Source organism: Electrophorus electricus, chromosome 18 (genome assembly GCF_041902795.1).
Source record: "Electrophorus electricus isolate QZ-2024a chromosome 18, ASM4190279v1, whole genome shotgun sequence".
Taxonomy (NCBI): Eukaryota; Metazoa; Chordata; class Actinopteri; order Gymnotiformes; family Gymnotidae; genus Electrophorus; species Electrophorus electricus.
Window position 1 is genome coordinate 12,623,418 of NC_137514.1, and position 12,166 is coordinate 12,635,583.

General features: G+C 39.8%; 2 protein-coding genes across 5 annotated transcripts; one reads left to right on the plus strand and one right to left on the minus strand.

Annotated features, from left to right (window-relative positions):
- Nucleotides 1–173: 173 nt before the first annotated feature.
- Nucleotides 174–3,137, minus strand: LOC113574563 (uncharacterized). 4 transcript variants are annotated; one of them, XM_027005563.3, is made up of 6 exons: nt 2,973–3,137; nt 2,644–2,770; nt 2,049–2,393; nt 1,508–1,774; nt 1,168–1,320; nt 174–840 (listed from the first exon to the last, which is right to left on the minus strand). In XM_027005563.3, exons 3-6 carry the CDS (start codon nt 2,338–2,340, stop codon nt 671–673), a joined length of 882 nt encoding a protein of 293 aa, XP_026861364.3. In that variant the 5' UTR covers nt 2,341–2,393; nt 2,644–2,770; nt 2,973–3,137; the 3' UTR covers nt 174–670. The 4 variants fall into 4 exon arrangements, with proteins under 4 accessions (XP_026861364.3, XP_026861362.3, XP_026861365.3 ...); XM_027005561.3 differs by having other exon boundaries at nt 2,959–3,137; XM_027005564.3 differs by lacking the exon at nt 2,644–2,770.
- Nucleotides 3,138–5,187: 2,050 nt separating this feature from the next.
- Nucleotides 5,188–8,896, plus strand: LOC113574599 (CD276 antigen-like). The gene is made up of 4 exons (XM_027005623.3): nt 5,188–5,556; nt 5,809–6,084; nt 7,089–7,346; nt 7,553–8,896. The coding sequence occupies exons 1-4, from the start codon at nt 5,469–5,471 to the stop codon at nt 7,738–7,740; spliced, it is 810 nt and encodes a 269-aa protein (XP_026861424.3). The 5' UTR covers nt 5,188–5,468; the 3' UTR covers nt 7,741–8,896.
- The last annotated feature ends 3,270 nt before the right edge of the window (nt 8,897–12,166 follow it).

The window sequence follows — 12,166 nt, forward strand, 5'->3', positions numbered from 1 at the left end:
ACACTAGCGCTTTTGTTCGTTCATTCTGGCTTCGTCAGATCCCCGCCATTTGTGTGTTTCACACAAAGGTGAGGTAATAAGTCAGTGTATATGAAGCCAGCAAATCATTTAAGACAACTTGAACTTAACTTCGAACTGTAACTCAAAAATATTTGCAAAGAAAGTGGACTGCATTCCTATTTTAAAGTTATTTTATTTTTCTCGTTGAACTGATTTTCAAATGTACTTTAAGTTGCTGGTGCTTTTCAGTATGTATTTTAGCTCTGAACTAGAACTGACTGATCACAGTGTGAGAACTTGAATAACAACTGTTACACCAGTGTCATGTGTAAATTAGTCAAGCCAAGAACCAATGCACATGTTTTCAGTCACAATAACATCAATAAAACAATTTCACTTACATTAAATATATCTTTCTTAGAAATGTATAGGATGCAAACCCAAATGCAACTTACATCTGTATACTACTGTTGCTCACAAATGAAAAAAAAAAAAAAATTCCAGTCATGTTAAATTTGCAAGTTCTTTGTAGGACTCAAATTTGACCTAGCAAAGAGGGGATTCCAGTTCTGTAATATTTAAAAAATCCTGGCTAGGTCTTAAATTACAACACTGATGGAAACAGTGGCTGAGATCAATTCACTCCCACAAAGGTACACACGTCTTCCGATCACAGCATAGGCAATTCAGAGACACTGAGCAGTTCCTGGCCTACAGAAGAGTCTCTCAGGGCAAAAAGTGTGATTCCGGACCTATAAGCTGCAGGGACTGTTATGTGTGTCATCTTTGGATGGTCTTCATTACTGTTGCCCTCCTCATTCATCATCCGTCTAACTTGACCTAGAAGAAGGATTATGTCAATAGTCTCAGTAGGTGAACATTGTCATTTTAATATGCAGTAACTATACCAGAACTTTTGGAATTGTAGCAAAAGCTGTTATAGAAGTAAAACAGGCAATGCGATTGGGAGAAAAGGTATGCAGTGGACCTCTGGGGACAATAACACCAAACAATCTGCCCCTTGTCTAGGCCAGTTTGGATTTAAGGACCACCACTAGACCATTACTGGACAACCTGAGCATATGATCTAGGTTGTAAGCATAAGGCGGCTTAGCGAGATAAAAAGGTGAGAGAGATTCCAGAAAAAGTATGGTGCTTTTGCAGTACCTTCCACATCAAGAGTTTTCCAGCGGGGGTCAGCACACTGGTCTGAGATTAGGGAAATTGGAGAGTTTGGCTCAAATCTCTTTAAAACATCTTCACGTCGGATCAGCAGCACTGATTCACTGCACAGTCGCACATGTGCTTTCTCTTCGCTAACTATGGACACAAGTCACAGGACCACAAAATTGCTAAATCTATATCTAAAGAATACATTGGACTTACAAATATAATTTAGTCATGTGTTCAGCCAGAAACAAGAAAAGTGCCAGAAAATAATTATGTTTTTTTCAAGAAACATTTCCCAGCTATTCATATCACAGGCCATTAACGGCACTCCACATACCCACATCCAGGGGATTTGTCATGAACACAGTGTTGGGTCCCACCCCAAAGACCAGCTGGTGATGCCAGGCGTCAGGGATCTCTTCGCCCTCTGCCACTCCTCGCTGCATGTTCATGGTTGCCACAGGCACGGCCCCACACCAAATCCAACGTGCCAGCCAGGACACCAGTTTCACACGCCTGGGAGGGTAAAAACTAAAGAACCTGCCCAGCACTCGAGCCCCACTGGCTTGCTCTGCTCCATCAATCAGCTGATGGTGTGTGGCACCTGTAGGATGGGATGGACGTTTAAGGTTAACGGAGGTGAAGTTCTGGAGGGCAACACCACTGCAGAGCTCACGCTTGCACACCCAAATCAGATCACTCAATCTGGAATGCCTGAAATGTGTCAGGACTCTCAGAACACCAAGACATTTTTTTTTTGCAATTTTCTGGTGCAACCTGCAACACTTCGTATCACAAAAGGCAATATTGTAAAAGCAAATTATAAATTGCTTTGATTTGCTGCACAGGATATTTCCATGCAGCGCAAGGTCATGTACCAGCTTCGCTGCGTGAGTGAAGGTAATCAGGCAGCGGGGAAGCATTCCTCCGCAGCCTCGTCCGAACACAGCGGTCAGCTGTCTCCGGCGCCACTGTGATCCCCAGGGCCTGGAGGACGTCCACCACAGCCGTTGCACCGCACGCAGAGACCCCGATCTGGAGAGTCTGCCTCTCCACAGCCTGCTGGACAGACCACAGCATGGCTGCGTGCACCTCTCCAGCTTCCTGCACTGCATCTGGCCCGCTGTTCGCAGCAGCTTCTCCGTCAGTACCAGGAGGATTCACCTCCATCTTAATACTGAATTGACCAGTGAAGATTATAGGCACCACTTGGATTCAAGGATCTTGTGATTTTACAGGAAAGATCAAAGGGCAGGGATTCAGTAAGTAAGGAAGAAATGAAAAAATATAAACAGAATATCAGTTTTTGTTGTTTATTTTGTTGGCAGTAGTTAAACAAGTGGCCAACAACCAAACCAATTTAGCAACCTGTTTAGATGGTCAGTCCTGGTGGACCAAACGTATGTGCTAAACATCAAAACGGCCAATTTTACTTCAAATATGCTAATATATAATCACTATATAATTACTTACATATAAATATAGATTGCTAATGTAGGTAGCTAAAGTGGCGGTTGCCGATGAGAGAATGCAGTTGTAGAACAGTAGAAAGGGAGAAAAGGGCCCGGATTGCATTCTGCACTGGTAACGATTTGCTCGTCTGCGAGAGAACATCAGAGCTTATTCTTTTATCATGCACTCCATGATTCTTGACACATTCGAGATATAATATCTATAGCATTAGCAACAGCTTTCGATAGGTGGCCGGATATGCAGTTTTACACATTAAAAAGCTAGTTAGTTAAACAGCTAGCTACCTAGTACACTTAAATTAAAGAAAGTACCAACCACTCCATTTTTACCGGGACACTGAGAACTTTCCGGCTACCGAAAAGGGCTGTCTATAAAACAGCATATTCCTTCTTCGCTCGGGTGCTGGATTTGTTTTGATTTCTGGTTTCTCTTGTGCAGAGCTGAACAGACCCACAGTGCAGCACGCGCTGATATGTGCGAGGTCCTGTCATTCAAATAGGTTTGCTCGCGCGTCAAGTAGACCACACGAGGGCAGCGTAACACAGTGTCATTTAGCACCAATCTTAATCTCCCTGCTCTGCTGTATAAAATGAGAAGACCAAAACACAAACCTCCACAAAGTAGTGTAAATAAAGGAGCGACATCTGAAGTGGGACTTTTTTTTTTTTTTGGCGGAAAGGGGACGAGGCTCATTTACGTTAGGTTTTCACACCTGTAGTGATGTAGTTTCCAGCAGCAAAAACTGTGGCAGTCTGTTTTTCTCCATAGGAGGCTTTCAGTGCTTTCTTGAATTACACTATCGGCACAGTGCATGTCCGAAGTTTCTTCAGAGCTATTTCTGATGATCCAGCCCAAGCAACGTGAGGGGCAAAGTGATGATTAACATTGCACATTGTTAACTATAGCGTTATACGGTGACAGCTTAATTTGGCTTGATATGCACTGGTGACAAGGGCTGTCACGACAATGGCTCAATTCACGCAAGTGTCAAATAGACCAATTGTAACAGAACATCAAGTATAAAAGTATTGCAAGCTACCGCAGTAGGTGTGTATACTTTGCTCTTCATCATACAGTGCTGAAGATGTTCTTGATCCTTGTGAACAACCTCCCACACTTGACAGGTTATGGCGAAATATACAAAATTCCAATAATAATAATTTAAATGATACAGGAGGAACGTTGACGAATATAATAGAGTAAAAGTACATTTCTGACAGAGCTACACTTCCTCACACTGCACACAACTACGAGACATATTCGACCCCAGATTCCAAACACTTCACCTAGAATTTAAAACACTGGAAGATGATCACTTGCTGCAGATCTTACTCGGAGAGAGCAGAGAGTCTGCAACACTTGCTGCAAAATATGCACATGCTTGCTACAGACACAGGGATGAGACTTGTCATCAGTGATGAAGATGGTATTTTGCCCAAATTATTACTACAGCTATGAAGAAATGCCATCTCTGCTGTTTCTCCATGTTAAACTGCATAGAAATATGTACTAATCCAGAACACAGGACTTTCTTCTTGTATTTACTTTCTTGCTCTTGCCCTAGACAGGTCTGACCAATAAAGGCAAATAATGTTCTCATGTTGTTTGTTTTTCTTTGTGTGAAAGGAAGTTTGCATTTCATTAACTTATTTGGACTAGAGCAGACAAACTATAGGTGTGAAAATGTTAATGGTTTGTCAGCAGAAGACTAGTTGTTGTACACAGGTGGTCACCAATCAGTCAATTACAATGAATAGGTCAATCTCCCAGATGTCCCATGTTGTTTTTAACAGCCATATGTGGTTGGTCGCCACTGTCATATACTAATAAACTAACCCTTAGCAATGGGGCAAGGGCTCCTGATTTATAGACCTACTCACAGTGGTGTCAGTGGGTCAAGGGTCACATTAAATGGCCAAAGTTAGTAGTCAGACATCTTTGGACACCTTGTGGAAAAACCCACTCTCTATACGAAAGAAACTCAATGCATATATCTTCAATCAATACATCAATCAACTTTGGCCTACCCAGCATCAAGGGCATAAAACGTAGCTATTATTAACAAATCAAATACAAAGGCTATTATTAACTAATCAAACTATATAGCCTACTGATGATGGACTGAACTTGTATGACTGGATTGTATGAACTCATTTTTCATTGTTTAATGTACATTAGAACAATGTGAATCAATAGAACTGCTACTATTTCTAGGTGTATGTAAATATTTTATTTCTAGTTACTTCTAATTTTCATTCTGCAAGGTTAACGTAAGTCTGTCCATTTATCTTGCAACCATGAACATCAGCAGTTTGGCTGACAGAGCGTCTTCGATGATGATATTGTATAAAAATGAAGGTCATTTGTTTGCATTCCTATTCTGCCATCTAAAGACATTTTTAAAAAACATTTTTGTCGTTATTCCGTACATCTCGCCCGTTTCGCTCCACGTCCGTTTCTCTGCATCCCACGCGCCCATCCCAGTGACGTGGAAGTTGGTCTTTTTTTTCTTTCTTTTTTTTTCAAAGTTACAAGACAGTGAGCAGAAACACATGACATCGGGAGTTGTCAGCTACGATTAAGTAAGATGCTGTTGCGTCTTAATGTCAAAGTGAAATTCTTTCGAAGCAGGCTGACTTAGAATTACGATCGTAATATAAAGTATGAAAAGGTTTCCGACTTCCACCAGGTCGAAAATAATTGACTGTCAATAGACTGCGACAATAATTAAACTAAAATATCTGTAAGGATTCCTCTCTCTTCATAATCCATCAACGCTGATAACTCAGTATTTATTAGCCTTGTACAATCGAACTCGTACCGAAATGTACAGAATCTCAGCGAGCCGAACTGCACTGCACAGCAAAAGCGTTGTGGTACTAATTGTGCTGTACTTCTCAGTCTATGTGACTGGTAAGTAAGAATTATGTTGAACGAGATAATAACGTTTAAGTCTTCAGTATATTGTTAACACATTTAATAGCCCAATGAAGTGTGTAGCTCGTTGGTGGGTAAGCTTATTAAATCAAACGAAAACCAAGTGATGTAGTTCATTTCGAAACTCCTAAGCAACTTTTCTGATTGTATTCCAAACGAATTATAGTGTGGTACGAAGACTATTAATCTCCGTTTTTCCTGTTCAATATTTCATATTCTCTCAAACAGACTGCCTTTACATCACAGCCGAGACTGGAGCAAAAGCAGTTTTACCATGCGCCTGTATAAACAGTTCTTTCTTAATAACCTGGCAGAGGAAAGAGACCATAGTGTACCATGAAAACATGGCCGAAATCGCATCGCAGTACTACAACAGAACCCAACTGCAAGGGAGCAGCTGCTCTCTCATCCTGAGCCCGGTTCATGCATCGGATGAGGGGGCATATACATGTTTCTACGAGTCTTCTACTTTCTTCTATGAGCATGTAACTCTGATGGTTACAGGTAAACACATAAATGTAGGGTTAAGGTCATTGGAACTAGATGTGTGTGTACTATATATATATATATAAAATTTTATTACAGTGGGAAGGGTGTGCCACATGTCCTCCTCCCAGTCTTATCACAATTACTTTCAGGAAACACCTGTACTGTAAATCTGTATTTTTTGGAAGACTCAGTAGGCTTACCAACTAAGACCTTAATGCAGAGTTGGGCTTAGTCAATATAAATGCAATGCTGTTTCTGTGGTTCTGTCACAAACACCTGACCAGCAATGCGGTAGGAATCCTTTTCCAGTTCTAGTTGTGTGATTCCTCTGTGGTGACTACTAGCAATATTAGCCAGAGGAATATCTCACTTTAATTAAAAACACCTACATTCATATACTTAGAGGGGAATTTTACACATGTACAATAACAGACTATAGTTAGTTTGTCATTGTCATGGTATGGCCCCTCCCCCTCCAAACGTCTCCGTGCGTGTGCGCGTGTGTTTGTCAATGTGGCCACGCCCTCCTTGCGTCTCACACCCGCTCCTTATTGTGTCGTTATCGTATGTATAAAGGTCTGTCGTTTACGTGTTTGTGTTGTCGGTTTTTGCCTCTGTTAGTGTGAGTGCTTAAATGTCAAATAAACGTGTGTTGGTCTGTCACGCTACTCCCTGCATCCTCCTTGAAGCCTCCGCGTTACAGTCATACATAACTGCATCATTACTCAGGTTGTGACTATTGAGCAACAAGGCTGAAATGTTAAAAATGGAGGTGGGAGTATAAAAAATGCATTTGTAAATGTCAGTGAAAAACTGTAAATGACAGGATGTCAGTGACAGGATTTGGTGGTAAAAGTCATGATTTGATGGGTTTGTCAAGTTCGCCATAAATGTAACCAGGTAAATTCTGCCATATATGTAGATTGATTTTGACTTTGACTATTTCTGCTTTTGAGATGAAGTTAAGATAAAGATGAAACTCCCCAATGTTTTCTTCCTCTCATTACTTCTCTTCACAGCCAACTTCAGTACAGCCTGTACAAGCAGCTCTGGCATGTACCACTGTGAAGCCAGACAGGGGCATCCTGAGGCGAAGATTGTATGGAGATTAAATGACCAGCCTCTGTCACTGTCTCCACTTGTGTCTCAGAGCAAATTAGACCAACTTACTGGCCTCTATGACATCACAAGCTCAGTTAACATAACAGTAAATGGAACAGTGACATGTGAGGTGATAAACTCCAGACTTGCAAGGATAATTACAGAGTGTGTCAATGGTAAGTGTGTTTTTGTCAGCATAGGACAAGAATTGTATTCAGTTACAATCTAATTCTAACTGGCCTTGACAAGTCCCACAACAATGTCTTTTAAAATGGTAACGAAAACAATTTCTTGTACTTTCAAAAACACCTGACAACAGCACTTCAATCATTGATTACTCTTGTTTTGTTTAGTTTTTTTCTTTGTTTTTACTCCCTTGGAGGCATTGGCCCCGGTTTGCAGATGGCTCTTCGTGCATCCTGGGATGTCTTGCTTACTTCTCTGGCATGCAGTGCACTGTTGGTTCTTTTCATCATGGTGGCAGTCTGGGTTGTCAAATGCCTGGAGGGAACACAGGTGAGCCCCAGGGCATTTTGTGTAGCCTGGGTGCATTTGCACAATAGAAGATAACCTTCTGTTATTTCACACTGAATAAGCAATAGTGCCACAACCTTCTGCGGATCCTTGTGCCAGTTTAATCTGAAAGTATTAAACTGATCTGTTTGATCATGTCCTCATTTTGAAAGGGATGGAAAAGCATCTTGAGCATTAGACACTATGAGAACAATGCCTTAAAAAGCAAGGTCGCTATGTCTGATTTATTTATTTATTTTTTAAACACAAACACCAAACTGGCAAGTCTTAAGAACAATAACAGATATGTATTTTGTATAGAGTTGAACAGTGAGAAGAGTGACCATGGAATAAATATGGATTTAGAACTGACAAAGTCTGATAACAGAGATTCACCTGAGTTCACTTCGGATTCAGGAGTTATCCTGAGATGTCCTCAGCAGAACCTAGAGGAACTGGCATGAACCTTCCTTTATATATTGAGTTGTTCCTGGATATTTTTCTCTATATTCTTCCAAGAAAGTTGAGAGACCCTATTGGGTATCCCATACAAACTTACAAACACATATATTTCACAACCTTTCTTTCCCATTATGGCCTGACCAAGTGCAGGTTTTAACAAAGAATGTGTTTTGTTTTATTTTTTCCCTTTCATACAGTGTGCTTTTCCAGGAGCACACCTAAATTTGATTCCTTCAGATCTGTAATCTCACATTTTCCTCAAATGTACATTTATTTTCCTTGTCACTTTTTGCTCTGGAATATTGGACCTTAGAAGCACAAGTATGTTTGTCCTTACTGGTCAATCCAAAACTGGTGCTCCTTAAAGTTTTTGACATGAGAGAACTTTCACTTGTCAGAAGTACTGTGTAAAGCATCTAAGGAGAAAATGTGTTAAGCATGTTTTTCATTTTTATTTCACTCCCCCTTTCTATCATCTATTATGTAACATTCAGGTAGTATTTTCTATGGTGTGGTTCTGTTGTTTATTACATGTGTATTACAGTTACATTACGATATCTAAGCAAGTGTAAACTGTAATTAATTGGCTTGTGTTATGCTAATAAATCCTGTGCAACACTGAACTCACATGAAACTCAGCTACCCATGGAACATTACTTAAACTACTACTCACTTACATGGTTTTCTCTTCTGCCATGAACTATTTAAATAGTAACCTTAGATGTCAGTTTTGTTCACACAAACAAAAGATAAAATACATTGTGTATCTCATCTGCTTTTGTGTTAAAGTGTTTTTTTTAATTAAAATTAATAATAATTCCAATAAAGCATTGCTGCAGTAATGAGAACATGCTAATCATAAATGTTCTGCACCCCCGAACTCCATTTCCCATCATCCCCTGGCCTGACAGATGAAAAACATACCATCTGTCTCTACCAATCTTCTACTGCTTCCTAGATCATCATCTCTGAACTTCAGAGTGTTTGTACCTGTTTTTATTTTCAATTTCACCTTGTGTATTTATTTATTTATGTCTATGACTAATTTGCATCTATGACTATGACTAATTTATCTTATTGTTTTTGATCCTGACTTCTTACAGCTGTGTCCTCTTGGACTTTCCCATTTGTACCTTCTCCTGTGCTCATATTTCTCTGGTTTTTACTTGTTTTTGGACTCTTATTTCTTTGTATGCCCCCCCCTGGCTATTTGATAGTTTTGTCTTTGTTTTGACATCTCCCTGTATTTTGAAAACAAGTTTTGACTACCTGCACAGTCAAACTGATTTTCATGTTTTGAAAATATTATGGCCTACAGTTGATGTTGCATGTATATCAATACTAATATGGTAACACAAACCCATAACACTAGTAGCATCTCTAATCAACATTATGTTTGTGTACTCAGTCCAACTATTTCTCATTTAAGCCTGAGGATTAAACATGCTGCAACCTTTGGTACATGTATAGGTAGGTAACCAGGGTTGTCACTAGATCTAGTTTAATAAGGTACATGGCCCAGTAAAATATGGCCCAGTTTCCATGCTCCACTATAATCATATAGGCAAAAAAGTCATGAAAGGCAAAAATATGAAAGCCTAATATTTAATATTTTAACTGGGATTGTTGAGCAGAACAACACGATTGTTGACACGAACAACAGCAATTTATGAATTCACTACAGGTACTGCTTCTCTCATAATGACCCAACATCTGTCCAAAGGCTTGAGTCAGTAACAAGTTCAGTCACAGCCTGTTTCTTTTAGGTTCTCTAGTCCCTATAAGGAGCTAGTGGTATAATTTAACCTATACTAGTATTTAAGAGTCAGTCACTCATGAGGTGCATACATTTTAAGGCTAGTCACTTATAACCATTTAACCTATCAAAACACATCAGAACATTAGCGAATGCATTAGCTACTTAAGCTAGCACAGACACTGTGAAAAATGGGGGCAAAGGGGGGCATTGCTAACTAGATAACACAAGCTCATAAATTTTGAAATATAACACGTAAACAGCTCATTTTGCACCCCTGTATTATCTAGCTGATGATGCAAAAATAAAATGAAATAATTTAATTTAATGGGTCACAGGAATTTATTTTCATGTGTGTGACAATATTTTTTAAATGAAATGTAAACAACAAATTACACAACAAATTAACTTTTCTCGTGACAGTAATGAAGAGAGAAATGTGAAAATGAGCAGGGAACAGGAGTGAGAAGAGAAGAAGAACAGAGGGAAACAGAACAGATGCTGAACAGGTAGAAGCAGTACGAGAGACTGTAAAACAGAGAAAAGGGACAAAACAGGGAGAAAAAGTGTGCCTTTAATAAAAATGCACATGCACAATTCTGTCCCTTTGAATGACTGGCAAGATAAAGGGGTTGGTCTGTGCCCTCCTTAATTCTGTGTGTGCCCCAGTATAACACATATTCTAGAAGCAGGAAACTGCTGGTTTCCTGCAGGAAACCAATTAACACAAGCAGTGTTCCTTCTACAATGACTCAGTAGGCATCATGTGCCTTGTTATTACTGGTTTTCTCCAACCACTCTCTCATGTGTGTACCAGATCACCTCATCCCTCATTGGCCAATAAAACCTATGTACCTCAACACTGTGATTGGTTTTGACTAGGACATATTGCGTTTCTCATAGTGTTGTACAACAAAGTTCATCTGTAAATGAAAGTATTACATTGTACACACTCTCTCATTTAAGATTATCTATCTATGCCGATTTTGGACAAACAATAAATAATTCTAAATAATAATAAAAGCTGACCTTTATCTTATTTTTCTTGAGCTCTTGAGTCACCCTGTGTGAATGGCCAGCACATCTATGTACCATGTGGTCGCTTGCTAACCTCTGTTTTAGTTATGTTTGACTTTGAAAAAATGGTATTTGTTCAATGTTACGGTGAGGACTCAGAAGTGTGGGTAAATTTAGATGAAAAACCTATAAATGATGAGTAAATTAATATGGTATAAAGTAAAATTTTAATGAAAATTTCAATTGAAATAATGTCATATTATAATTTATTTAGCTCTTTTTATGTATCTCAAAATTGAGACAACATTTGTGGGACATGAACAAAAGTGGTGTTTGGACCCCTGCTAGATGTTACATGTTAGTGCGCCTGCTTTTTGTTGTTGTTGTTGTTTGTTTGTTTGGTTTTTGTTTTGTTTTATTTTCTCTTTCTCCTATTCCTTTCAACAGGCAGGTCGCTCAAGCTTTTAATTATTTTCCAGCTGTGGTCTGTCACGTCCGCAGACCTGAGCGTTCCCCGTTTTCGTGGCAACTGAGTCACTTCCGGGTTTTCGCCCGTCCCCATGGTTCCCTGTCTCCTCCCGTTTCGCTCCAGCTGGTCATCGTTTAGACTTCATTAGTTCGTGTGTCTTTTGTATATTCCTGTTTAATCTCACTTCTTGTTCATCACCGCACGTTCATAGGTTTTCTCTGCCGCTCCCTGTTTAGTTACCCTCGCTGTCTATGTTGCTTTCCTTGTTTAGTTCCCTGCTGTTCCCTCGTCTGTAATACTGTGTGTTCTTTAGTCAACGTTGTTATTTTTGCCCTTAACCTATTAGCCTGCGATTGTCTTGTTAGCCTATTCTATTCCGTATTGTGTCCCTGGTAAGTCTGTTAAACTTTTCATTTCGCCTATCCGGTCTGTGTGCATCACATCCAAGACACAAGCACTTCGCAAGTGTTCGTTCCCCACTTCCCTCACGTTACACGGTCCCCCGATCGTCCAATCGGAGTGTGCCATTTGACTATTCGGAGTTCAGACTTTACCTTTTTTTTTGGTTTCCGTTGCCGATATCCAGCCAGTTTTTCGACTCGCTGGGGTGGTTCTGGCACTTGGTCATTCACTGCTCGTTTCCTATGTTAACTCATGTTACTACTGTTTTGATTCAGTTTTTGCTTGGCAGGCCTAATCTATTTTGGCTCACTACTTGGCTTTGGATGCTGTGTTGCTTGTTGTTTGCCATCGCACATTTCTGTGTTTGTAATACTTGA